The sequence below is a fragment of the Panthera uncia genome, assembly GCF_023721935.1.
Source record: "Panthera uncia isolate 11264 chromosome C1 unlocalized genomic scaffold, Puncia_PCG_1.0 HiC_scaffold_3, whole genome shotgun sequence".
NCBI lineage: Eukaryota > Metazoa > Chordata > Mammalia > Carnivora > Felidae > Panthera > Panthera uncia.
In genome coordinates, this window is record NW_026057584.1 from 77,942,383 (window position 1) to 77,969,738 (window position 27,356).

General features: G+C 36.2%; 1 protein-coding gene across 1 annotated transcript; it reads left to right on the plus strand.

The window, feature by feature from the left end:
* ARL5A (ADP ribosylation factor like GTPase 5A) lies at positions 1–26,909 on the plus strand. The gene is made up of 6 exons (XM_049615650.1): positions 1–372; positions 11,214–11,274; positions 11,981–12,128; positions 13,980–14,063; positions 19,326–19,477; positions 22,394–26,909. The coding sequence occupies exons 1-6, from the start codon at positions 327–329 to the stop codon at positions 22,440–22,442; spliced, it is 540 nt and encodes a 179-aa protein (XP_049471607.1). The 5' UTR covers positions 1–326; the 3' UTR covers positions 22,443–26,909.
* The last annotated feature ends 447 nt before the right edge of the window (positions 26,910–27,356 follow it).

The following is a 27,356-nucleotide window of genomic DNA, read 5'->3' on the forward strand; positions in this document are numbered from 1 at the left end:
TCCCCCGCCCGCGTGGTCGCCGCCACCGCAGCCGCCAGAGAGGAGCTGGGGGAGGACGGTGGCCCGCGAGGCTCGTCGCAGACAACGCGGCGGCGATGTCCGCGAGCCAGGCGAGTGCCGCGGCGGCAGCGGCGGGGCCTCGCACGCGGCAGGGCGGCCTGGGCTTCGGCCTCCCTCCGGTTCCCAGGAAGCGAGCTGGCGGCCAGCGCGGGACCAGCAGCAGCAGCAGAGGCGGAGGCACCGGCGCGTCTCTCTCCTCCCCTTCAGCCTGAGCTGGGGGAGGCCAGGCGGCCCGGGTGGCTGGAGGGGGGGTCCGCTGCCCAAGAATGGGAATTCTCTTCACCAGGATATGGAGACTGTTCAATCACCAGGGTGAGGGGTGCGGGCCGAGGGCTTAGGATTGGGGGAGAGGGTCGGCCCTGGCCGGGAGGGGGGTGGGTGGTCTCCGAATACTTCCGGAATGTGGGCGGTACGACTGCGCGCCGTCTCAGCTCTGGGTGCGGGCTGCGTTGATGCGGGTTCGGGGGGCTTTCAGTCTCCACTCCCGAGTTCGGGAATGGTTTTTTTCTTAAGGGACCTACTTGCGAAATCCATTCTGCAAATGCACCCATTGCTCCGATTTCGATTTGGAAAGGAAAAGGTTTCTTGCCCCACGTCCGGCGTCCCTTTGTAGGGCCTGGCCTATCTTGTGGCCCTTTTTCCTCCAGCAGTTGGGTTTGGACACCACATAGAAATGCTGGGGTCCTCTGGGATGAAGGTTATAGGTTATGGCCCGAGCCGCACTACTGAGCGATGGAGGGTTGCAGAATGCGGGAAACTTGAGGAATCGCTCTTGAGTTGTCCAGTACACCTCGGTTTATGAGCTCTCCCTGCACCTCCATGCCTCTCCTTGGGGAGACTAGTGCATCCCGAATGGCAATGGATCTCACTCCTTTTCCTATATTCATATTTGTGTTTAAGGTTAAGCTTAAGATCATTTTCCTGTTTGTGTTCCTTATTTAAGTGGAGGGTTTGGGGTTTTTTTGGCTGGATGAAAAGTGTTAAAGTGTTTCACTGAAAGCATGTGAAAACATGCCACACGAAACATTTGTTTATGTAGGTAACGAGCAAGTTACTACATACAGAATATATTATCACACAGGGATGCTTAAGTTCATCTGAACTCAAACATTGACTGGAAATGCATATCAGGTTTATTAAAATTTGTTACAAGATGAATCTCTAAAACTGAGGAAAGAGGATACAACTTTAACAAAACTCCATAGTCATTGAGATATACTATAGTTAGTGGTGCTCTTTTGTTCCTTTTTAACGCATGCTGGGTGATTTATCATTTCTGCTGTCAGTAACTTAGTTTGCTATTTTGTCTTGGGTAAGCTGGTGGTGGTGTCACATCCCAAAGTTTTCCAATAAAGACCTGAATGAGTGGTGGCATCTATTATGTACAACGTATCCCCACTTTCTCCTTCGTGATCCAGCCTCCTATAAGAAGATGATAGGAAGGGAGCAGAACTGGAACTTGCAATTGCTGTGTATCTTTAAAAAAAAAAATAAAAAAATGGTAGTGTAGATCACATGACACTCAGAAGAGCAATATTTAAAATGATTTTTCTGATATGGGAATTTTTCTTAAAATGGAGAAAACCAGTTCTAATCTGCCTGGTCTCTAGCTAGCTGTTTCTGTTGGGAGAGGGGAAGTGAGACATAGTCATTTAACCTCTTTGGGTCTAGATGTTCTCAATGTAGAACACCAGGGATCTTGGGTGAGTGACTGTGGAGCCTACAGATACTGGAAAGGTAATCTCTAGGTCTCAAGAATAGGAACTAACATTGCTGTAAAATCGGTAGTGTTTCTAGTAGATAGGATCTATTCTAGTTTTTACCTCCATAATTTTTGTATTATTTTTAGCAAAGCTAGTATTTCAGCTCTGCTATGAAATTTATATTGCTTGTTGATTGAGCTCTAGTCCTGCAAGAAAAATGAGATATCTCCACTTCCTATTTTAAGTCAGTGATAAAATTGTTTGTGTCTGTAACTTAAGAATGAATTACAGCTTTGCCAACAGCTACTTGCAAGTAGTAAACAATAAGGATGTTACTGCATCGTTGCTACTAAAAATTGCTAATAGTGGTGTTCTTGTTGCTTGTATTTTGTGGTAATTTTTGACTGGACACTTCTTTCAGTGTTGGGAAATTAATAGTAAGAGGAACTAATGAAGTTAAGTTTTAGAAATTTAGATGTCAAAATATTGTGAAAATGCGAATAAACTATTCTGCTAAATGATGTGGTTGTTAATCAGTAGGATCATATTTCAGAATATTCATTAAATCTAATGTCAGATTTTGATGCTTTTAAATTGGAGATATGATATATATGTCAGATAGATCTTGGATGCTTTATTTTACCTTCAGAAGGTACAGAACACAATCCTATGTTCTTTTCACATAAACTCTTGGAAGGAAAATTTTAGGGGATTACAGAATTGGCTGTGCTGAGGGAACTTCATGCCATATCTCTTTTTTTCTGAAACACCTTTAGAATTTTTTTTTTTTTTTTTTTTTTTTCAGTTTAAGTTTAGCTTGGTTGAGTGCACAGTGAAAGCTAATTGCATACTTCTCAAACTTGAAAAACCAGAGGTTGCCTTTAGGTGATATTTAAATTCAATAGAATATAAATTTTGTCCTAAATGGTGTTATATACATTATTTAAAGAAAAAAAAATGTTTCGACAGTTCTTTGTAGTTATTCTTTGTAGTTATTCCCCTCAAAAGAGGAAACTGATGTTCTGGTGGAGTGATTTTCCTGGGCCACACAACTGGTAAATGCCACGTTAAAACACTGAAGACATATGTTGTAGACACATGTCTTATTAAAGGAGAGATTGGCATAATTTTTTTCTTTGATTCCCCTCCCCCCATTTATTGTTTCTCAGTTACTAAGTTATAAGTCTTTGTAACAGTAGGACTTTGAAGAATTGTCATGAGTGTCTTTTAGTATAGAAGGGCTTGTGATCAGTGGTTTATTAAATATTTTTGAGCACCTGTTTGTGTCAGTTATTGTTGTAGGTGGTGGGAACAAAGCAGGGAACAAAACAGACAAATCTCCCTGCCTTTGTGGAGGGTTCGTTCTAGTGTGGGGAGACAGGATATAAGCTAACTCCATCTCTAGAGATGAGATAATAATAGTTAACATTTGCTGACTTTTGCAAGGTTAGGTTCAACGCAGATTAGTTGATTTAGTCTTCACTTCAGTTGATTTACTCTTGACAACAACCCTAGGAGGAACATTTCTCCCGAATTTATAGGGACAAAGAAACATTAAGTAACTTGCTTAAGGCACTACAGTTAAGAGACCTGGGATTTTAACCAGGGTCACCTATTGCCATAGTTAGTGCTCTTTAAAAAACAAATAAAAAAACTTTCTTTGTGTAAGAAGGATTCACGTTAGCTAAACGGAAGAACTTTGTCATTTATGTGAACTATGAATAAGTTGTGAAATTTCCTTATTGATAGCCTGTATTATTCTTCTGATTGGCTCTTAGGAAAGGAGTAAGTTATGAATGAATGCTGATGAAGCTGCCTGTGCTGCTGGAGCCTGGTGCTGGGAAGGCCACCCCTGCTGCTGTTGGGTTTTTTTGTATGGGAGTTCAGCTATGTAGAAGAGTAGAGTACATATGGAAGCTCAGTCAAAGAGATGGACTATGGCAATAAAATTTAGCTCCATAATCCTCGTTCTTGCATGCTCTGTGGATATGGAGCTGGATCCTTATATATTTTTCTTTTGCCAGCTGGCACAATATTAAGCTTTATCAGTAGACAAGGCATTGGAGGGACGTTGAATGAGGAAACAGTTTTTCTTCCTGGGTACAGTGTGCTTTTAGCAGGTTCTGTCCTGCTTTAGGAGGGTGAACCCCTTTTCTAGTGGCTGGCTCCTGCACTGCATAGTGGTTAGCAATCACCAGCTGTTTCTAGCACCCACTTCAGTTGATTTCATCGTGGAGGACCTCCAGCAAAATCTCTCTCAATGAAGTTTTCCCCAACACCCTAAAGGGAAGATTTCCAGCAAGATTCACTGGCAGATCCCCACAGCTACTTCTGTGCCGTTCAGTGAGCCACAACCAAGGCTTCCAATGAGGTCTGCATCTCAGTCCAGGGGGCTCTGGGGAAGCTCTGTCTAAGCCCCTAAGTGTAGTGGATTCTCCTTATATTTGTCAGTCCAATAGTCTAGCGTTATTTTTTATTAGCCAAGCCCTCATTACTTTGATCCCATTTAATAGTTTTTTCTTTCTTTTTTTTTTTTTTTTAAATGTTTATTTGTTTTTGGGAGAGAGAGCGTGTGCGTGCGAGAGAGCACATGAGTGGGGGAAGGGCAGAGAGAGGGTGACACAGAATCCAAAGCAGGCTCCAGGCTCTGGGCTATCAGCACAGAGTCCGCCGCCTGGCCGAACTCAAAAACCGTGAGATCATGACCTGAGCTGAAGTCAAGACGCTCAACCCACTGAGCCACCCAGGTGCTCCCTGCCCCAGTTGTTTTCTTTACACTAAACTTAGCAAGTTCAAATTATTGTGTGGTTTCTCTTTCCTGATTGCATCTCTGATTTTGCCATGTATAATCATCGCTTTTCATTCAGCAACCTTAGTGTGAAAGAGGTGTTTTTTCCCTGAGACTTTACTACCATTGTTATAAATAGTAAGTTTATTTTCAAACTATTTTTTGTTAATGATGCTTCTAGATTTTGAAAATTGAACTTTTAATACAAAGTGACTTGATCAGATATTTCACGTCCAACCTTTATATCTTCCAGATCTGATTTATTTCTTCATTCATACTTTATTAAGCACCTGCTTTATTCCAGGTTCGGTGCTAGGGACTGGGAGAATGAATGATGGACAACATGACAGGTGGATTTTTTGCTCTATGTAAGATAGAGTTAGGGTTTTGTGTAGTGTAGAAATGAGATGATAATGAAGGGTCAGAATGATTCTCAATTTATCTGCCTTAGCATTTGTGTTTTTTGACTTTGGTATGATTCACAGAACTAGAAGTCCTCCAGGATGGCAGTGATATCTTTTCATTTAATTTGCTGACTGGTGGTTGGAGGAATATATATATAAATTGAGTTTTAGAACCTGGCAATGAATGGAACTGACAGGCTGTCTGGGTGTGACAAAAGGAAATGAAGAGGGGAAACTAGGAGCATTTTCATGACAAAACAGTAAAGTATTGATTGGGAAACTGAAGCCTAAATGATAATTCCAAATTCTATCCAAGCATTGTAACCCTGTGTAGTTGTTTTGGCTTATCTGAATAAGAATGCTGTGGCATAGATACTCTAAAAGAAAAATCATGCTAAACACTAAACTCGTAATGAATCACATGAATCAAAGAATTGGAATAGCCAAAATTCTTACTGCATTTGCCCATAATAACCTTATCTTTTAGTATGCATGTTATGTTTTAGGTATTGTAGAATATTTGTTTTGGAGTGCCTTAGAACACTTTTGGGCTACAACTTTAGGTTTTGCATAGAATTCTGCTCCTATCTTGGTAATGGGAGGAACAGGCTGGGGTGGTGAAGGAGCCTAAGAATTTCCAAAGGAAGTTGATACAGTATTAGAAAGTCTGAATAATTTAACCCTATCATTGGTAGTAAACTGGCTTTTCACCATGAAGTCGCCACCTTTATCTTTGAGCCTATTACGCAGTTATATCTTAATTTTGTAGTTCTCACTGTGGTCTATGTGCTATACCTTAGACTTAGGAAGCAGTTAAACAGCCATTGGTGCTTTATTGTAAAACACTTAAAAATTCCCCAGACAAATCTTGGGGAGAAGGGTGGATAGAAATTGGTGATGAATGTGGCTTGTAGGTGTTCGTGTGGGGTGAAAAGGTGAAGGTCTTCTGCATCATGGATTCCTCGTTGGAATGCCCTCCAAAGAGATCTTAGACTGCCCCATAGAACATGCAGCTCCTTGGAGATTTTCCAGGTACCACACACATTTGACTGGAGTTTCTTTTTTTTTTTCTTCAAAATTTTTTTTTTACCAATTTAAAAACTTTATATTTTTAATTCCATTAGCTTGTATTCCCTTGATGGACTTTAGAAATTCTCTTATGTCTTAAGAATTTGGAGGCATGTTTGCATATTTATGCACTTGCAGGTGACAAAGGAATGTATTGAGGTTGTAAAATTAAATAGAAGAAGGAGGTTTCCAGTACGGAAACCAGTGCTACATTACTTCCCCTCTCACCATCTTTGATGCTTTTGTCTCTTATTTTCCACCATGCCAGACAAGAATCCTCATCTTGTTACTATCCTCCGTGCCTTCTCTTCCCAGTATCCTTTTTTTCCCTAGGCACTACTGAAGACAGACTTATGGCAGTTTAAATATTTATCCACAACAGGATATGTTGTTATCTGATTCCATCTTATTGATTCTCTAGTTCATTCTATGCAGTGGTTGTAAAAATCACATCCTGTCCTCAGCAGGCAACTAACTTGTGTTATGAGAAGATGGAATCCTCTGGTATGAGCCTCTTCTGCCATGTGCTTTATCTCAGTTTATGTCTGTGTGTTATTGCACAGTGGGTTTTGTTCACAGCAATTTTACCTTGCTTATGTTCAGCTTGTGGTCAGGTACGATAAAGAATCTTTCTGTAGTATTTTTTTTGTCTAGTAGTCCTTCCTTATAGAAGTGGTAGAAAAGTACTATGGTTGGAATCAGGAAATAAGTCCTATGGGGCATGGCTAAAATAAGGAGACCGTTTTAAAAAACAAAGCTAGGTTAAGTTTTCACCTTAAAAGCTATCATTTTATTTTATTTTACTTTATTAAAAAATGTTTTTTTAGAAGTTTATTTTAGAGAGGGAGAGAGAGAATCTTAATCAGGCTCCATATTCAGTGTGGACCCTGATGCAGGGCTCAATCCCACGACCCTGGGATCGTGATGTGAGCTGAAATCAAGAGTTAGATGCCTAATTGACTGAGTCACCCAGGTGCCCCAAAAGCTTTTTAGAAGTCTGGAGAGCTTTTCTACATATACGCCTGCTATTACTCAAAATATGTATTGAAACGCCTTTTATTTATTTATTATTACTATTTTTTAATGTTTATATTTGAGAAAGAGAGAGACAGAGTGGGAACAGGGGAGGTCCAGAGAGAGAAGGAGAGACAGAATCCGGAGCAGGCTCTAGGCTCTGAGCTGTCAGCACAGAGCCAAACACAGGGCCTAAACTCTGAACTGTGGGATCATGACCTGAGCCCAAGTTGGACACTTAACCAACTGAGTGACCTGGGCACCCTATTTATTTTTTTTAAGTTTATTTGTTTAGAGAACAAGGGAGAGAGAGAATCCCAAGCAGAGCCCAAAGTGAGGCTTGATCATGAGAGCATGACCTGAGCCGAAATCAAGAGTCAGACACTTAACCGACGCTTAACCAGGTGCCCCTAGAAACTCCTTTTAGAATTTTTTAGACAAATCTTTAAATCATTCTTATCATTTAGGGGTCACACTTCATTTAATGGAAAAAAGATAGCACTCATTTGAACCATCTTTTACTTTATGGCTGAGATAATACCAAGTGGCTCCCATCCCCCTTTAAATTCAAATTCATCTTCAGCTGTTAAGGGGTCTTCAGCTGTTAAGGGGCTCTGTGTGAATGCTCAAAACAGTGTACCACAGGCTCTGATAGCAGTTACAAATGAAATGTAGCAAAATACTTTGAAAAATGGAAGCATGGTTAGAATAAAACTCCAACCTCTTTAAGTGATGAAGGACTTTGTAACAGACAATGCTTTTTGTATTTGGGGTGTCTGTATGTGTTATTTGTACACACACACTTTTTTAAGTCAGTATATAGTTATTTGTCATAGATTCTTGCCTATATTTGTACTGTTTCTTTTTGCCCCTATTAATTTGATACTTTTTAGAATGATATTTCTCACATGGGTCAGATTAATTGTATTTTCTTCCTGAGTATTGGCCTAAAGTCTAGTCTGTCTTAGTCTAGTCTGTCTAAATTTAGTCCAGTGATACAGTGGAGGTTAGAAAATGATATTCCTGAAACTAAAAATAGTTGGCATTTTGAGAATGGTATTATTAAAAATTAGTATTCAAGTGGGAAGCTAAAAATTTTCATCCAAGCCAGAGATCACGGTATAGCCTGATGTGAATTCTGCTTAATTAAAATGTTTATAGGTGGTTGTAGTAATAGAAGTGAAGAAGAGATACACCATTAAAAGAAGAATGCTTATTCTGGGGGGCATAGAAAAATACAGAATTAGGCAGAATTGCCATGCATTTTAAAAACTTTCCAGGTAAAATGTACCTTCCTTCAAGAACTCTATAATCTGGCCCTGATGCAGGTATGGCCCTAATGTGAAGATGGATATATCCAGTCATTAAGCTTATAAAACACACCCTTTGGCAGGAGCCCATGTTCCCCAAATAATCTGACCACCCTATTACTTTTCCTTAGGGAGAGACTGCACTTGCCAGGTTAGTTTTGAACATTTGATCTCATTGTATGCTACTCATTTTGGCATTCTTGTGTATATGTCATTTCTGTGAGTTGCTTTCTCTGAGCCCTGTCTACTCTGAGATACTAGCAGGATTGAGTTTGTGGACCTGGGAGATGAAGGGCCATGCACTAGGTAAATTCACCAGAGAGAAACATCACTTGATGAGGCCTTTTGGTGGTCATTCAACTGAACTTGCCTTAGCAAGCCCTCTACATGTTATTAACCTTTTATTTAAAATAAGTATCATCTTTGTATTTGATCATTTTCTCAGTTCCTTTACCCTAGTCACCTTGAAAGATTAAATGTACTGGGCCCTGCATCTTTAAAATTGTTTTTAAGAACCTGTAAGGGGGAAACATGATCATCTCCCTTTAGAACCCTAGTGGTCCTAAGCTGCCTGCCCTCTCTTCAGAGAAATGAGTGATTGGAGAAAATAGACTGTATTAAAATTTTCTATTTACTTGATCTTCCTATTTTTGTATAATAGGAATTCCCCTCTACGGTAAATGGCAACTATTGGAAAACTTATGCCATCTCATTGAAAAGGCTTTTTCTCAAAGATACCCTTACTGTGAGGTGTTACAATCCTCAACATCTATTATTTATAGAATGAATAGTAATTAATTCAACATTTGTTGAGTACCTTGTGCCAGGAAAAGTTGTAGTGACTGGGATTATAAAGATGATTGGCCTGGGATCTATATGCATAAAGCATGCCTCATTGGGCTGAGAAGATTAATGTATGTGTAAATAGTTAATGGTAAGTGCTAGTTAGAGATATTGTGGAAAAGCATGAGAAAGTGATTTTGGGGGGGAAACTAAACTTAAAAGATTAGTAGGAATTCCCTAAATGGAGAATCGGAGAAGATAATTCTGGCTCAGGGTAAAACCGAGTAGAGGTAGAGAAATGTTTGCTGTAAAGACATGTGGCAGCTTATGTGGGGAGAATGGCTTGAATTTCAGCCTAGGTACCTGGTGGTAGTGGTGAGAGATAAAGCCGGAGCTTAGTCAGTTATGACTGTCTTTATTTACAAGGCTGAGAACTTGTGCCATGTCTTTCTGTCAAAATGGAGAGCCATCATTTCAATAAGAGTGGTGGTATCAGCTTTATAGTGTAGAACAATTACTGTAAAAACAGTGGGAAGGTGGATTGGAGACAGTCTACTTAGGGAAGGTTTTACAATAAGAAATGAGAAGGACTACAACTAGGACCGGTGAAAGGAGGCAGGTTCAGGATATATTTTTGAGGTGGAATCCATAGAACTTGGTGACAAATTAGTTGTTGGGGTTGAGGGAAACATTGAATAAGCTCCAGGGGCAACTGAATTTGTGGTAATGCCATTAAGCAAATTAGGTAGAATAGAATTAGAAAAAGGTTTGAATGTTGGGTTTGGGATATGTTGAGTGGCACTGTGTCTACTAGATAGGTTGGAGTTTAGGAGAGATTTGGGATTAGGAACAATCTTTCTTAGTGGTTGGCACTGCTCATGTGCTATCTTAATCATTATGCAACTCTGAAAGATAGGTATTGTTGTCCCTGTTTTATAGCGAGAAAACTTAGGGATTAGAGAAATAAGTCATTTGCCCAAGATCACATAATTGCATGTCTTTTTCCATAGTGCTTGTGTTATCTACCGCTGTGTAACAAACCGCTCCTAAATTTTGTGACTTAAAGCAATAATTTATCATTTATCTGTCATGGTTCTGTGATTTGACTGAGCTCAGCTAGGAAGTTCTAGCTTGGGATTCTCATTTGGTTGTAGTTAACAGCTAGAACTAGAGTCATCTATAGCTTGACCTGGCTACATATCCAAGATGGCTTCTTTATTTGTGTGTCTGGCATCTCATCTGGAATGGCTAGAACAGCTGGGGCAACCATGTGGTGATCTCTCTCCACAGGGTCAAGCCACATGATCAGCTTAGGCTTTCTGACTTACGTATATAGTGGTTTGGGGGATAGTAGGACTTGTTACATGGTGTCCAGTTTACTCCAAGGGTAGTTGTCCAAGAGAGCCAGGCAGCTGCAAGGTTTGTAATGGTCTAGGCTTGAAGTCACACAGCATCACTTCTGCTATATTCTTTTGGTTAAAAGTGAGTCACAGGACCAGCTCAGATTCACATGGAATCAGGGAAGGGAGGAGACTATACAGACACCATCTTTGGAAATGAGCTTCTTCCACATACTATCTTTGGAATAGTTTTTAGATAGCATAGAACTAGATAGGCCCTAAGAGTGCCTGCTAAATAAAATGTGAAGAGAATGGAAGAAGACAGCCTTGGGTAACATGAATGTTTTTGAAGGAAGACCCAAGGAAGAGGAATCTGTGGTAAAAAATCTATATATATCAAGAGAGAGTGGAAGAGAACTTGGAGAAAGTGGTGTCATAGAAGCCAAGGGATAGGGAGTCACTGCCACCATAGCCATACATCCTTAGATTTGGTTAGAACAAATTCTAACCTTAGAATTTGGTTAGATTTGGTGTTAGAACAATTCTGTGGTCTAAATGTACTCAGTTTACGGTTATCTATGATGGGACCTGGCCTTCCGCTACCAGATTTAAAGGCTGACCTTTTTTTCTAATTTACCCCACCCCACTATGTACCCAGTTGATGCCTAAAATTCACGGTTAGAACTTAAATGGCCTATTTTTGTTTTTAATTAATAAATGATTAATGTTTTTTTTTATTTCAGAGCACAAAGTTATCATTGTTGGGCTGGATAATGCAGGGAAAACTACGATCCTTTACCAGTTGTAAGTATTAACTAGTTTAAAATTTTTATTTTATCATTCATAATTATTTTTTCTGCCTGGGTAATATTTGATTAGCAAAAGCAATAAAAAGTTATATGCACCTAAAATATTCTGTAAGAAGTCAGGTTGACTATAAACCAGGAGCCAGATTTAAGCAACTGTTGTAGGACAGCTAGAAATTTATATGATGTAGAGCATGTTGTTCAGTTTTTTTACTTATAGAAAGTAGAGAAATATTGTTTATATAGTTTCTGGGACTCAATCTAGAGTATTCCAGATCGTCCACTACCTAGTTCCATCCTGTTTAAACCCTTACCTCACTCCTTTTTTTTTTTTTTTTTTTTTTTTTTAGAAAAAGAGGGCGCAAGTGAATGAAGGACAGAGACAGAGAAGTGGGGTTCACCTGAGGCGGGGCTTGTGTTCACCTGAAGTGGAGCTCATGCTCCCCCCAAAGCAGGGCATGTGCTCACCCGGTGTGAGACTCAAGCTCATGATCTATGAGGTCATGACCTGAGCCAAAGTCAGATACGTAAGGACTGAGCCACCCAGATGCCCCAACCCTTACCTTACTCTTCTGAGATAGTGGGAAAGGGCCATTTGGATATAAAATATGAAAACTCATGCTGATTTATCCTTTGATTGCAAAATGCTCAAACAATCTAGCTTCCCTGCTAATTGTAATATATTTGAACTTTTTTTTTTCTAGTTCTATGAATGAAGTTGTACATACATCACCTACAATTGGAAGTAATGTAGAAGAAATAGTGATTAATAATACACGTTTCTTAATGTGGGATATTGGTGGTCAAGAATCTCTTCGTTCTTCCTGGAACACTTACTATACTAACACAGAGGTAATGTTTCTTAATATACTAAAACTTCTAAGAACAGAATGCTTGGGAAATATCTTCTAGATGTGAACTCTTATAATTAATCTTTTTGAAATATCCCAATATGTTAATAAAAGTAGAATTTAAACATGATAGAATCTTTGATTCCCTGTTTCAGGGTCATTGTTCTGTATATCCACTCTCATTGAACCTGTCTATAGGGAGAATTGGAATGAAGGGGTGATTGATTAGTCTGATTATGTATGGATCCCAGAACTCATCTTAAATAGTTGTTTTTACAGTAAGTTCAATCTCACACTTTGTCATTTTATTTCTCTTTTAGTATTTATTTTTGTCTGCATACAGAAAATCCTAGTTAAATGAGAGGGTTCTGGAGGCTTGAATCCTGGCCAGACCTTTACTATGTATGTTCTTTTATGCAGCACAATTGCACATGAAATAATTCTTCTTTTGGTTATAAAGCAATTTGGACATAAATCATATGTTTTTATTTATATGTTATTTCCCAAGAGGCAATTCAGACCTATGACATTTGAGACCTTTATTGTATAGACCTTGTAAATTGAAAGTTCAATTTACTGTGACAGTTGTTTTTGTAGTACTGATTATAAAACTCCAAATGTATATAAAGATGCATATTGTATCATTAAGACACTATTAATTGTCTCTAATGACCTGATCCCCTAACACTTTGCTAAGCATTTGATCATGTATTTTGGAGAAGGAAAGGTATATATGGTTAGTATTTCTGTGTATAATGCTGCAAGTATCAAATTTATGACAACATCTTAAAAATTAATGGTTTTATTAAAATGCCTTAGAATAGGATGGGTCTTAGGTGAGTGCCAAGTGAGAGAAGAGGTAAAGTAGCAGTTCTCTTAGCCATCTGCCGTATGGTTAATGACATCTGATAAATAGAAAAGACTCTGAAAATTAACAGTGGTTTATCTGGAAATGGAAAGCTGGTTTTAAAAAATCCATAGTGCTTGTTCTTTATAAGCAGAGTTAACCTGGGCATCACCAGTGCGGTCATAAAGTGACTGTTTCGGGTTCTGCTTCCATGGTGGTTCTTGGTACTCGTGCAGGTGAAGAGGTACAGTGTAGCTCAGTCCTCCTTGGCTCCTTCACAGGTCTCACTACATCTTCTGACCCTAGTCTCATCATTAGTTCAAGAAAGAGTTGTGCTTGCAGGCAGCAGGTACCATTTACATAAACAAGAGAAGCATGGATTTAAATAGATGTATTCTTTCATTTGTTGATTTTTAAAAGTTGATTTAACTGTCACATTACTCCTGTATCATGCCCTTTTAGAGTTTCAGATCGATATTAATAAATAATATCTGTAGAAATATATAAAATCTAGGATTATAATGTATTCTTTTTCATATTTTTTTCTCAGTAAGATTTTTTTATTAAAGTCTAATTAGCGTACAACATTATATTAGCTTCACTGTATTTTTTTCATATTGACTGTGGTGCACATAGTTGGATACAAGCTCATTACCATTCAAGACATTAATTTAGAAACAAACATGTATATTGGTTAGAATACTAACGGAGTAGTATTAATGGAGTAGAATATTAACGGAGTAGTAGAACTAACATTCTAATAGTGTTAGCATTGTATTCTTTTTTCTCCTATTTTCTCTTAAAAATTAGCAAATGATATTTGAATAGAAATGGATCAAACCTTCAGGCTTCACAATGTATATAGAAGGTATCTCTGGTTTTCCAGTAATACCATACCATGAGGCTCTAATTTCTTGGTATTTGTGGTCTGTAAATCAATTAAGTACTTTATAAATTTTATGAATATTGAATTGTGTAATCACTATTTTTTTGTAATTATTTTAGTTTGTAATTGTTGTTGTGGACAGTACAGACAGAGAAAGAATTTCTGTAACTAGAGAAGAACTCTATAAAATGTTAGCCCATGAGGTAAGTAGAATTCTGGCATTATGTATGTGTGTGTGTGTGATATTGCTATCACATTTGTTCTTTCTACTTGTTACGATATTACTTCAAATATTTATTTATTTGTTACTTATTATTTTTAAAATAATATTACTTATTAATATTACTTACTAATTTTTTTTAAAAAAGTTTTTTAAGTAAGCTCTACGCCCAGTGTGGGGCTTGAATTCATGATCCTGAGATCAAGAATTACATGCTTGTATTGACTAAACCAGCCAAGCACCCGTACTTCAGATTTAAATACGGGCTTAAATCGGTTGGCCATTCTGCTTTACCAGTTTGACACTTCCCAAATTGGAAGTGTATCTGGAAACAACAGAAAGATTGTGGAGTCATTTATAGATTTCTATTTCTTTTATCCTAGATTAATTTGGTGTAGAAGTTTTCCCGGGTGAAAAGACCTAAATTGGCTTTCATTTTGCCTTTTATAACAATAATTATATAGACGGTTATCACTAGAAATGAGATTTTAAGGTCTCATGGACATTTAGTAAGGCTTGATTGTAACTCAGTTATCAGACTAATACTTAAGTGTTGTCGCTCTTATGTTTCTCTGATATTGTCCCTTTGAGTAAACAAACAAAACTACGTGACTAGCCACATTTTCTTAGTCTTTGAGAATTATTATAGGTAGCATGATTTAAAAATGAAATAAACTAAACAATATAGTTAATAATGATAAGTTGTAAAATCATATAATATTTACTGTAGTAGCAGTTGATTTTTTTGTGTGCCTTTTATTGCAGATATTACACTCTTTTTTTCATGTTTATTTATATTTGAGAGAGAGACAGAGTGCAAGTGGGGGAGATGGCAAGAGAGAGAGGGAGTCACAGAATCTGAAGCAGGCTCCAGGCTCTGAGCTGTTAGTACAGATCCTGATGCAGGGCTTGAATTCACAGACTGAGATCATGACCTGAGCTGAAGTTGGCCGCTTAACCGACTGAGCCACCCAGGAACCCAACAGATATTACATTCTTAACTCATATTTATAGACAGAAATAGAAAAATTAATGTTTAGATTTATATGTGTAACTGTTAATTTTAGTGGAATTTTAACAAAGCTTAAAAATGGTGTATCTGTAAGGAAGTTTTATGTTAATTTTAATATTGATTTGATGATTTGCTTTTGAGATTTGCATTAGGAATTTTGGAATGTTTCTGGCATCCGGTCAAGATGTAAGGACACCTAATAAAGTGGTTGTATAAATTGAAGTTCTGTTTTCCATGTGGTGATCACGCCCACCAAGATGCACCTTCTCCTGTCTTGGATTCATTCTAGCAGCTTTGTGAAACCCCTTGGGTTTTTAAAAAAGATAATACCTGTTGCTATTCATGCATTTAACGAGTTTTGATTCTAGTTTGGGAAACAAAAAATAAACTATAAAAAAGGTAGAAAACTAAGGATTTTCTTTTTTTTTTAATTTTCCTTTTGTATTTTACACCAAGGAGTTGTTGTTTGAAGAGTTAGGAAAAAGAAAAAGAAGACACAAATGTATTTGTATCTTGAGTATGTTTTTTACACTCTTAACAGATAGTCTTCTTCTTTGATCCTTGTTCTAATTGGCCAATATATAGCAGGATCAAAGAGCTCAGTAGTAGGACTCAAAGTCATTGAATTTTACTAGCTGCGACATTAAATTGAGCTGGTCACTTCCTCTCTTGTGGATGTTACTCATCTGTAATGGATGAGTACACTGAGGTCCTGAAAATTTATTTGACTTGACCAGATTTTTAAGAGCCAGGATTTGAACTTAAATATTCTCATTATTCAGACTCTTTGCTAAGAAGAAAAAAAGACAGAAATAAGGCCTAGTTGGAAAGTGAAAGAGACTGAATGGGGAGAGTGCCAGAGAAGAAAGGAATTACAGATGAAGTTGGGAGCTGGATTAAACCAATTAATAGGGTCAGGAAGAGCCAAATAGGCAGAAATCTGAAAAGGGGCGAATGGATCAAAGAATGAGAATGTGTGAGTGAAAGACAAATTTTGACATGGGGTTAGTCAGATGTTTCATATATATCATAGCAACCAACAAAATCTTTTTACCATCACTAATGATGCTTTACCTGTATTACTGAATACAAAACTATAAAACTATAAAATGATTTTAAATATTTCCGAAAGCTTCATCTTAAATGAAGTGCAAAACTTTGAAGCTCATGAATTTTAAAATCATTCCAAACACAAAAGGGTAGATGACGTTTTATTTGGAGTAACTCAACTTCTAGGAATTATCTTTGCAAATGAAGCTTGGAGAAACATATTGACAACTGCATAAGGCATATGGAAGATGCTAAATAAATATGTCTTGCGTGTGCAGCAATTATTCATCTTCTTCACTAAATGAAAAAATATTTTTAGACTCTTAACAACAATCTGTAACAGGTAGCAGAAAGTTTTTCAAAGTTTAAAATGGCTAATAGATAAAAATCACCACTGTTCACCTTGTACTTTGACCTCTTGCTAAGTCCAGTTGATGAACAGCCTTAATCCAATATATCTCTTTTCTGTTAGCAAAATGTATAATTGATCCTGAAGTTACTTAATAAAAACAGTAAAGGAAGATTTTCTTCTCTTCCTAAATACTGCTTAAAAAATAGGGAAAATAGCTGTTTGTTTGTTTTTTTAAAACAAGAAACCTGGGACACCTGGGTGGTTCAGTCATTTAAGATTCCTGGTTTCAGCTCAGGTCATAACCTCACAGTTCATGGGTTCAAGCCCTGCTTCGGGCTCTGCACTGTCAGCGCAAGGCCTGCTTGGGAATCTCTCTCCCTCTCTCTCTACCTGTCCCCACTTGCTTGTGCACACATGCACATGCGCTCTCTCTCTCTCAAAATAAATTAATAAACTTAAAAGAAAATGAAAAAAAAACAAGAACCCCAAATAAAAAAATTTGAACCTATGAAATCTAGAAAAATTATATTCAATATGGGTTTTACTTTGAAATCTTTCAATAGAATGGCTTTATTTTTTGTTTTCCAATTTTTAGTCCAGGGGCTTCTTCGAATAATTTCATCACTAAGAGTGATGAGTATAGATTATATACAAATAAAATAGCATAAACTATGTGTTTTAACTTGTGCCAGGCATTTCTAATGTCAGAAATGTGCTCTTTGAACATGCCAGCATTAGCAATCCTGACCTATATAAGATTTCAGCATATACTAGCAAGAGGTATTGAAACCTGGGAGATAGGAAGATAGGAATTACATTCCATGGAAAGTCCATCTACTCAGTGATCCAGCCACATATCAACTATTGATAAGTATGCTATTTTCCATTTAGGGTAGGAGAAAAAGTACTTGATCCTTGATAATGAATATAATAGATATCCTGGTTATAGCCCATCCCTTCAACTTTTTGCCTTGTTTATAAGACAGGTGAACTGAACATAGGTGAAATAAATTGAACATAAAATCTTAAAACTTAACATTCTAGAGTATCCTTTTCTGACCCTGTTCTTCAGGTAACTGTCATTAACCATGGTAGTAGCATAGCTGCCATCCTGGAGAGGGCGCTGTAGCTAAAAGTCTGTCTTGATTGTTGTATAAAACGTTTTGCATGACTCCTTTTAACAAATAAGAAATTTACTATTTATATTTTTTATTGACATCATAAATAAAATCATATATAAATTGTTGAAACTATGTTCTCATAAGAGTAAAATAATGTGGAGCAATGTCAATTTGTATCTACTAAAGACTTTCTTATTTCAGACACAGATACACACGATTGAAATAAAAATATCCTATAAAGATGTCATTCTGCACAGTTGAGAAAACTTGCAAGCACAGCACCAAAACCTTAGTTTTCTCAGTATCTCTCCATATGTGTGTGTGTGTGTGTGTGTGTGTGTGTGTGTGCACGTGTATCTATACACACACATATATATGAGTGCATCTATCATGGGTTCTTAATCTAGGATCCATGAATGGACTTTAGAGTATCTATTAACACCCTAAAATTACATATAAACTTTTTTTTGCGTATATACATATATACATTTTTATGAGGAAAAGGTCCATGACTTTCAGCAGATTATCAAAGAAGTTTCCATCTTTAAAAATGGGAGAGGGGAGGGTAGGATAGAGCAAAAGGCGATGACTAACCATTGGCCTGCTTTGTGAATAAAACATTAGACCAGTCAGTTTGGGGTATGCACAAAGATAAAGGTGATCCACATTTTCAGGACAGTAAGCGAACTAACATTTACTGAACTGTTACCTGAAGCCAGGTACTGAACTGAGTGTTTTTCATGTAGTAGTTCATTCATTCAAACTATATCCGCAAGAGGTAGGTGATAGTCTCAGAATTTTATAGATGAGGTGCAGCAGGTATAGTGGGAAGATCTCAGCTCAAACCTGGTTCTGTCATTGAGTAGCTGTATAACCTTGTATGAGTTACTTACTGCTGAGTTTTAGTTTCCTTATCTATAAAATGGGAATAGTAAGGCCTACCTTACAGGAATCCTGTGAGTATTAAAAGAGATTTTATTTGGAAAATGGTTAACATAATGGGTGTCTTGCTCAGATTAGATACTCAATAAATGTTATTAAGAACAAATTCAGAAAAATTAAAGAATTTGCTTCAGAGGCAGAACATAGAAGTGGTAGAACTTACTGTCTAATTGGGAAATTTGATAAGTTTAATGCCAGTCCAAAATGGCCGTATTGAATATTCAAATCTAAGGAATCTACATGGACAAAGAGGAGCTAGGTCTCAGAAGAATAGGATTGGTTTAGGATAGCACTTCTCAACTGAGAATTAAGCTCTAAGGCCCTAAGGCGTACATGGTGTGTTTCCTAGGCACCTAGAAGGTACTAGCTTTAGGTATGGGTACCTAAAGAATAGATAGGGGTAAAATTTTGAAAAGTTCTTGAGTGCCAGGCTAAAGAGTAGCTCTTGGCCATGGAAACCTAGTTTTGGATTAGGGGAAGGGGTAAATATGTATTTGAAGTCATGACTATTGTTAAATATAGCAGTTGGGTCCATAAAAAATGTAATTTAGGGCTATAAGAAATACGTAAATCCATACAAATACAGATGTGTTTATTTAAAATGTGCTTAGTTTTAAGTTTGCCATCTATCAGCATCAGAGCCGTGAGATGCTTTTATGTCAGGTAGTCGAATTCTAGGTTAAAAGATTGTCAAAAGTATTTGTTTAAGTTGGAAAATCTGTGAATAAAAATGCACTGGCCTTTTTACAGTTTTATTTGCTTTTATAGGACCTAAGAAAAGCTGGATTGCTGATTTTTGCTAATAAGCAAGATGTTAAAGAATGCATGACTGTAGCAGAAATCTCCCAGTTTTTGAAATTAACTTCTATTAAAGATCACCAGTGGCATATCCAAGCATGCTGTGCTCTTACTGGCGAGGGGTAAGAGGTCTTTTAGAAAACATGTATTTAGTTTACAAACATGTATTTTTTCTTAAAGTCAATAAATATTTAAGGCTACCATGTATAAAACAATGTAAGGGATAATCTGTATCTATAATTAGAGTTTTACCTTGGTTCTATAAATAAAACCTGTAACATACACGTAATACATATGAACATACTGAACAAATCCATGTGAACATGTAGTTGATAGAGTTGCTGTAGGGGTTCAGGGAAATGGAAGTGTGAAGGAGAGCTGGACAAGTCAGGAAACTGTTCGTGCACTGATGGTGGGATTTAACACTAGTAAGTCTGTGTCTCCAGTGCTTTTCATAGGGTGTATCATGTATCAGGTGTATCATTTATTCCTCGTAACAATCTGGTGGACCAAGTGTCTTTAGTTTGCGTTTTATCCATAAAGAAGCTGAACTAGAAAAGGGTTCAAATGTAAGACTAATTTGGGAGTACTCATTTTGCCACCAGTGTTGTCAAGAGGAGGTCGCTGCACTTAAAAAAAAAAAAAAAGTTAGAATTGGAGAGAGTGTGACATGAAGGTTCCTGGTTTGGGAAGGAAAGGTAGGTGCCTACAGTAGAATTTTGCTCTAGTCTAATGCCCAGACCTGAAAGGATTTCAAGAAAGGTGTGGTTGTCAGCATTGTCAAATGTAAGGTCAAGGATCAGGAGGATGGAGAGAATGCTATTAGGAGAGATGGAATAAAGGAGGTTAGAAATAGGATAAAGAGCTAGAAAGATGAGCAAATTTAGATTTTTGGTGTAGTTGTTTTTCCAAAATGTGGTGGATCTGTATATATTTAAAAGCAGTGAAAAATAAATTGGAGATGAAGATTCTAATTAGAGGTCTTACATTTGAAGTTGAGGTTCTTCAGGTACTTGGAAAGGGCAGAAGCTCGGGGCAGAGATAAGATAGCTTCAGTAATCCATTATATTGGTTCACCCTTCACCTTGGTCTTGTGAGGAAGAGAATTTCTCTCACTTCAGCTAACTCATCTGTGTCTGCCTCAAGCTTCTGCTCTTAACCTAACATCAGAAGAACCTCAACCCCAAATTTAAGACCTCTATTTAGAATCTCTCATGTATGTATTTAAAAGCAGAGAAAAAAAGAATTGAATGGAGCTGAAGCTGAATCCTAGTGAACTAGAAGGCAGTATTACCTGATGACAGACATTTGATAGAGCATAATTAGAACCTTAAGAAAGCAAATATATGCACTTTAAAAAGTCACAAATAATACCAATTGTCCACATCCTCATTTAGGTAAAAAAAATACCTTATCCATTGCATATTTCTTTGTCAAATAATTTAATACATGTTAAGATACATTTATAGTTATAGATATATCTTTATACATTGTCTTTGTCTACCAAAGGTCTTTAAGCAAAAGCACTGATTTTAATAAATTTGACAGCAAAGAAGATCATCTAGAATTGGTAGATGATTGACTTACATACTTTGAGTAATTGTGTGGAAAATACATCATTAGTTAGGATGGATATGAACCCTGGCAATTTCATTCTTAAAAGAGGAAATCAATGAATGATCGTATATCTTTTCAATTTTTGGGTTTATGGGGGTTTCCCTTTGCAGTAGTTATCAAGTGGAAATGTTTGGTTTGGGTGAAAATGTTTCCCTTCTGCAGTCTAGCCACCTTGATCTAAATTCTTGGTTTTAGTGTTGGTTGGCATTTTGACCCCCACCTCTGCCATTTGCTAGCATCTTTTAAGCCTGGATTCCCTCTTGTAGTATGGGAAGGGTTCTAGTCTCAACATTGTAAAGATTAAGATAATGGATATTAAATGCTTAGCATGGTTTCTAGTTTGCTATTAGGTAACCTCTGTTCATTTAACAGTTTGGAGTTAATCTGTTTGCTTATTTTTTGTACCATTTCCTGTTAGTAGTTTAAAAGTAAGGAATCTGGTAATAGCAGGGAAAGTATGGGCCAACACCGAAATAACCATTTTTTTTTAACCTCATTGTGATTTCTTCTTTTTTTTCTTCTTTTGTAATATTAGATTCATACTTCCACAAAAATCTGGGTTGTGGTGTTTTTCAATTAAGTGCGGTAGCATGGTTTCTCATACCTATCAAACGTCCTCATAGATAATTATATAACAGTCTTTAACAGTCTTTCTTCTTGTTATAATATAATTTTACTCTTGGTAAACATTTAGTTTGTTTTATCATAGTGAACATTTCTTTCTGTATTTTGCATTGCGTTCAATTACACCTTATTCAACGGTAACTAGTATTAGTGATGAGAGACTTTATTTCCTTCAAATTTTTTAAATATACAGATGTAATATACATATTGCAAATATACTTTGTTTTAGCAGCTCAGCTACATGTTTAGTTTAGTATTCTGCCACTTTTACCTCATTTATATCGGTGAGCATTTTATCACACTGTAATAAAGTCTTCGAAAGGAAGTTTTTAATATTTCATCATATGAATGTTCTATAATTTAATTTTCTCTATTTCTAAGTAGTTAAATTTTACCTTTACCCATTAAAAATGCTTTGAACAGTCTTATACATCAACCTGTCCTTGTGTCTGATGTTTTTTTTAGAATATATTTCTAGAAGTAGAAAAAAGGTAGAGTATTGATATTTTAAATATTTCTGATACACATTGCTAAATTATTTTCTGTGGATATTCATTGTATAATTACTCAGCTCCTTTTATGTGTCAGACAGTGTCCTAGGCACTAGAGACAAAAAAGAACCAGAAAAAGCATGGATGTGTGTATGAGAGTATGGCTTCACCACAGTAACACCAACATTGGGTATTAATGATTTTTTTAATCATTGTTGTTTAGGTAAATGAAAAATGGTATCTTCTTTTAGTTTGTTCATAGTTTTTTAGTTGAATTTAATCAAGTGATTTTTATATTCTTTATAGATTATGCCAAGGACTTGAATGGATGATGTCACGACTTAAGATTAGATGATCTCTACTGACCTCTTCTCATAGACTTTGTATAAACGAAGTGCTGGACTTTATCTGAAAGCTGCAAAAATTCATGGTTTAGATATATTTATAATAAACTGATTTAAACTTTTTCTATAAGAAGAATAATTAAGACCACTTATTTGAGAACAAAGATGAAGTCTCATTTTCCAATCTGCTTTCTCATTAGTCCCTTCCAAAGCAAGGTCTTTAAAGCTGTGATTGCCATTTTTCTCATAATGAATCCTCTCAGGACATTGTGTAGCCTGTGGTAAGTACAAAGGGAGAAGGAGACATTTTTAACTTTAAGAGCTTTATTGTCAGTATAAGCCTCCCTAGTTGAATGTTGTTCTCTTCTTGTTCCATTAAGTCAGAATACAAATCAGCACAGATATTCAGTTTCCAATATTTTAAAATGTAAGGTTACTTATGAAAAGTATTTTGCATAAGGTTGTGTATCTATTGTGTATATACCTCAAGTTCAAGTTTATGGCTTTGATTTATGTTCTAAAGAAAAGCAAATAACACAAAAGGTAATACTATCCTTAGTTATAACCGTAATGAGATGAGTACTGGCAGTGGTGTTAAGTGCCATTTTGTGCTTTCCCTTGTGTTCTCTGTATTGTACTAACCAACCCCCAAAATCATTGAACTGCTCTGAAAAAAAAAGAAAGAACGAACGAAAAAGAAAGAAAAGGAGAAAGCTCGACACTTTGTACCTATTTTTTTGTTGTTCAAATTACATACATGAAAATATGTAATCTGAATGGAGTACCTGCAAATTTTTGGCTTAGTGTTACGAATGGACAGAATTTCACATTGAGCAATCCTTGTTCCCTTTGTTGGATCTATGCCATCTGAATTACTGAGAAAAATGTTAATCCATTAATCAGTCAATCATTAATTATTAAAATTATCAAGTGATTTTTTCCCGCATTAATTGGAAGCTATTGTGTAAAATATGCCTACCCAGAGAAGTATCATCCTATAAATATTATAAAATAATTTACCTAGAGTCTTCTTAGGTATTGAATTATACAAGCATTTAGAGTGAGTTTGAGATGAAAAGTACTTATTTTCTAAGCAACAAAGGTTATTTCTTAATTTGAAAATTTCTTATTTCTGGAGTTGGGATAGTTTGAGATTTTTTTGTTTCTACACTTTTTTCTTTTTCACTTCTTACTAACGTGAATGCATCGACAGCTATAAAACAATTTTTTTAATGCTTTTAAGAGTTTGGTTTAAAAAGTCGATCAACACATGATAAATTATTTTTACAAAGAAGTAACTTGGCCCCAAATATCTTATGTTTGGTTAGGGTATTTTGTTTTTCACTGAAAATGGAAAGATATGAAGGTTGAAGGTATTTTTATTGTAATTGTAAACAGACTTATCCTAAATGTGTTCACACATATTTTTGGGTACTCTCTTTGTATTCATGCCCTGAAAATCTGAAGGCTGATCCAAAGTGGCATGTTTTAGAATATTCAAGAAGAGAAGTAACTACCTTTAATATGAGCCTTTTGGATTTCACGCAGATTTTGATGAGGAGTAATAGTATATACTACAAGCATTGACAAAACTTTGAGTTTCTTTCTGTAAAATATAATATACTCAGTAGCTAAATCCAAGTCAGGCATGGGAGATCAGTGTTTAACAGTGGATGTTTTGTGTTTTATATTTATATTATAATGTTCATAATGCAAGTATAACATTTTAATATTTGTCAACTTGCTTTTACAAAAGTAAATTCTAAATTACTAAGCTTTATTTGTTCATATGTTCTCATACTTTTCAAATCACTATTAGGAATCACTTGTTTTATATTAAAAACTCCCTTAAAAACCCAAGTCCATTTTGCAGATGTTGCATTTTCATCTGAGATATTCTGTAAAGTAGTCCAGCAAATCTACATCTTTTACCCTATTTATCTTTTAATTTGAATTTTCATGGGTTAGTCTTGTGGGTTGCTGCCATGTGAATTCAGCAGTATACCAGCACATTCCCTTGTTGACAAGCTGTTGGCTAAAATTTATTCTTAATTGGATGTTTAAAGCATGCACTGCATTGTTACAGTTGGTTTAGTGTAGTAGATTATTGACATGGCATCATGGGAATGCATGAAGTCTTATACCACATTTATGAAACATTATTTTTTGTGACATTCTACCTTTCTAGGCCAAGCATTAGAAATAAGGTTGTACCTGTATGCTTGTACATAAAACCAAAATTACAATGAGGAAAAAATTTTAATTCATGTATAAATAATTTTAACAGTATTCTTTCCAAATATGATGACGAGCCTTATGAATAGTTATATTGGCAATTTATATGTAGTTTAAGTAGAATTAAGTGAAGGGCAATGCTTTTGGTTTTTAATATGCTACTTTTGGGGGTAAACAATCATCTTATTTAGAGTCATTGTGCTTACCTCTGAAAAGAACAAAGCCTCATACCCCTGTACATGTGGCTGGATTAAATATCCCGTGTTTGATATTAATTTTGAAAGTCATACAGTTATTCTTGATATCTTGGTAAAAGTAACCATATGCTATAAGCATTTAAATGTGTTTAATTTTGTGATAATAGCATTTATAAAGTATATCTTACACATTATATTGAGGAGTCTCGTTTGAAAATTTTCAGTTCTTTCTAACTTCTTTGGCTCTCATGATGGGCAAAGAATATAGTGAAGGCAGGTGGTTTGGGGGACAGGGGGAAGTGGGTATGGAATATGACATTTTGCCTTAAGAATAAAGTGCTTTAGCACTGCTGGATGGCATTTTTAATGCAGATAGATAAAGTGATTTTAGAAGTGTGGCATGAGATGGAAGAGTGTTGTTTCTGGCCTTTACGAAGTGCCTAGTAGGTAGTTAACAGAAAATACAGGGAGCTTGAGGAAAGGCAGGAAGTCCCTGAGATGTTCTTTTCTTTATTGTCTGAGTGTATAGAATTAAGATGCCTGGAAATGGGATTTTATTGTCCTCTCTCATAGGCACTTTACATTTCTTGCTGTGACTACAGCAACCACATACAGTACAGACAACCTCAAAATCTGTTTATTTTAATGTAAATAGAAAACCTATAGACAGCTTTCTAGTTTTCTCTGCAGGCATTTTTGGGAATATATCTGTAATGTGTTCTATTTGTATATAGAGGATAGCAGCACATCCCAGATTATCCTGTGGACTTTGGGGTCATCTTCTCTCAATTGCCCAGTTATATCTTGGCATCAGTCCCTCTTTCAAGGCTGGGTAGAGGCAAGGTTTCTTTGCATGACTTAGTAACCCCTCCCAGATGTCCAAATGTACTCTAAAACTTCCTGCTTCAGGATCAGCTTTCTCATAGCTCAGCCATCCCTTGCTCTCCTGTATCTTCATTCACAATCAGTGAAGGTATGTTACTCAGTCTTGGAGGTATTCTAAACTTTGCCTTACAGCCATTGTTCCCCAAACCACCAGTTTCTAAGTAGGTTCTCTAGTTCTTGGCTGTGTCCCCACTACTGGGTTTATGTATTGATTTGTACTTTGCTCATTAAGAGTGTATTGTCAGGGTTGTGGGGTATATTAGAAGATTGGCTTGCTGTATATACAGCAAATAAAAGCCAGTAGTAAAATCCTTCATACTGTATTTAACATTTTAATGTTCCTTAATTTTAGCTTCATATGCTGAAAAGCAGATTCAGAAAGATAACAGAACTACCTAGACTTTGCCAGCTCCTTAAGCTGCTAGTTACGCATGGAAGGGATTACATTATGTGCATGTTATCTTCCCATTACCAAAAATCGATTACATTTTGGAGGATACCCATAAAACTATTTGAGTTAGAAAAAGATGCCAAACCATATATATATGTAGTATTTAACCTGAAGGTCTCCTTAAAACCATAGCTCACATTCTGTTTTTTTCCTCATGTTTACTTAAAGAACACAGATAAACATTAGATGTCTAAAAGAATTAGTAATGAGAAGCCTATCTTTACAAAATAAACCTGTTGAAATGGACTTTAGAAGACATCAAAATCATCAACCATAATATGTTGATTCTGTATAGATATAGACACAGTATAGAAAATACTAATTTAAAGTTCTACCTATATAAAAGTAGAACTTGTATTATCATGCTTCCTCAAAGAATATATGAGTTTTAAGACCATATCGGTGAAGTAAAGGAAGGAGAGTTTTAAAACTTTTGATGCTAAAAAATGGCTGTTTCTATTAAATCCTAAAATGGTGTGTGGAATTGTGAAGAAATTATAACAGGATACAGTTGGGTTGCTTATGCAATTTTTTAAATCAATTGTCTAATTGTTGTTGTATTGTTCTAAAAATTAAAGTTTATGGTCTTGCCTATTAGATATCCTGTTTTTTGAAAGAAGATGCCCATAGTCTGTACCCAAGAAGTGCCTAAAATTGATTTGTGTGGGTTTTTAAGTCTGTCTAATAAATTATATGTGTTTTCTATGATATTATATGTTTGGAGTACTGATGGCACAGCCCTGAGGATTTCTAAGTCACAATTTGTGCTTTATTTGAGGGGAAAAAAACAAAACAAAAAACTAGATAACAAACCATAGTTTAGGAAACATGAGCAAAACCATTTTTTCTCATTCCTAATAAAAACACGCCATTGCCTTTTAGTTACTGCAGAGGCTAGAAAACTGAACTGTTTCTTTCTTTTTTTTTTTTTAAATAGTTTTCACACAGAAGATTGTATTGTGTATTTTAAAACCTGAGTAAAAGTTTATTGCTAGTATAAGAGTATCCTCTTAATTCTCCTCATACTTAGTGGTTAGTAATTTTGATTTTATCATTTAGATCTTGATCCATTTTGTTGCTCAAGACAAATCCTTCCTCTTTGTTTAGATTCTACTTACAAACTAAAATATTTGATAGACTATTATGTTTTCATATTT

Coding starts and splice junctions, on each gene's coding strand:
- ARL5A (XM_049615650.1), top strand. CDS start 327: ATGGGAATTCTCTTCACCAGGATATGGAGACTGTTCAATCACCAGG. Junction 373..11,213: donor GAGACTGTTCAATCACCAGG/GTGAGGGGTGCG, acceptor TTTTTATTTCAG/AGCACAAAGTTATCATTGTT. Junction 12,129..13,979: donor CTTACTATACTAACACAGAG/GTAATGTTTCTT, acceptor TAATTATTTTAG/TTTGTAATTGTTGTTGTGGA.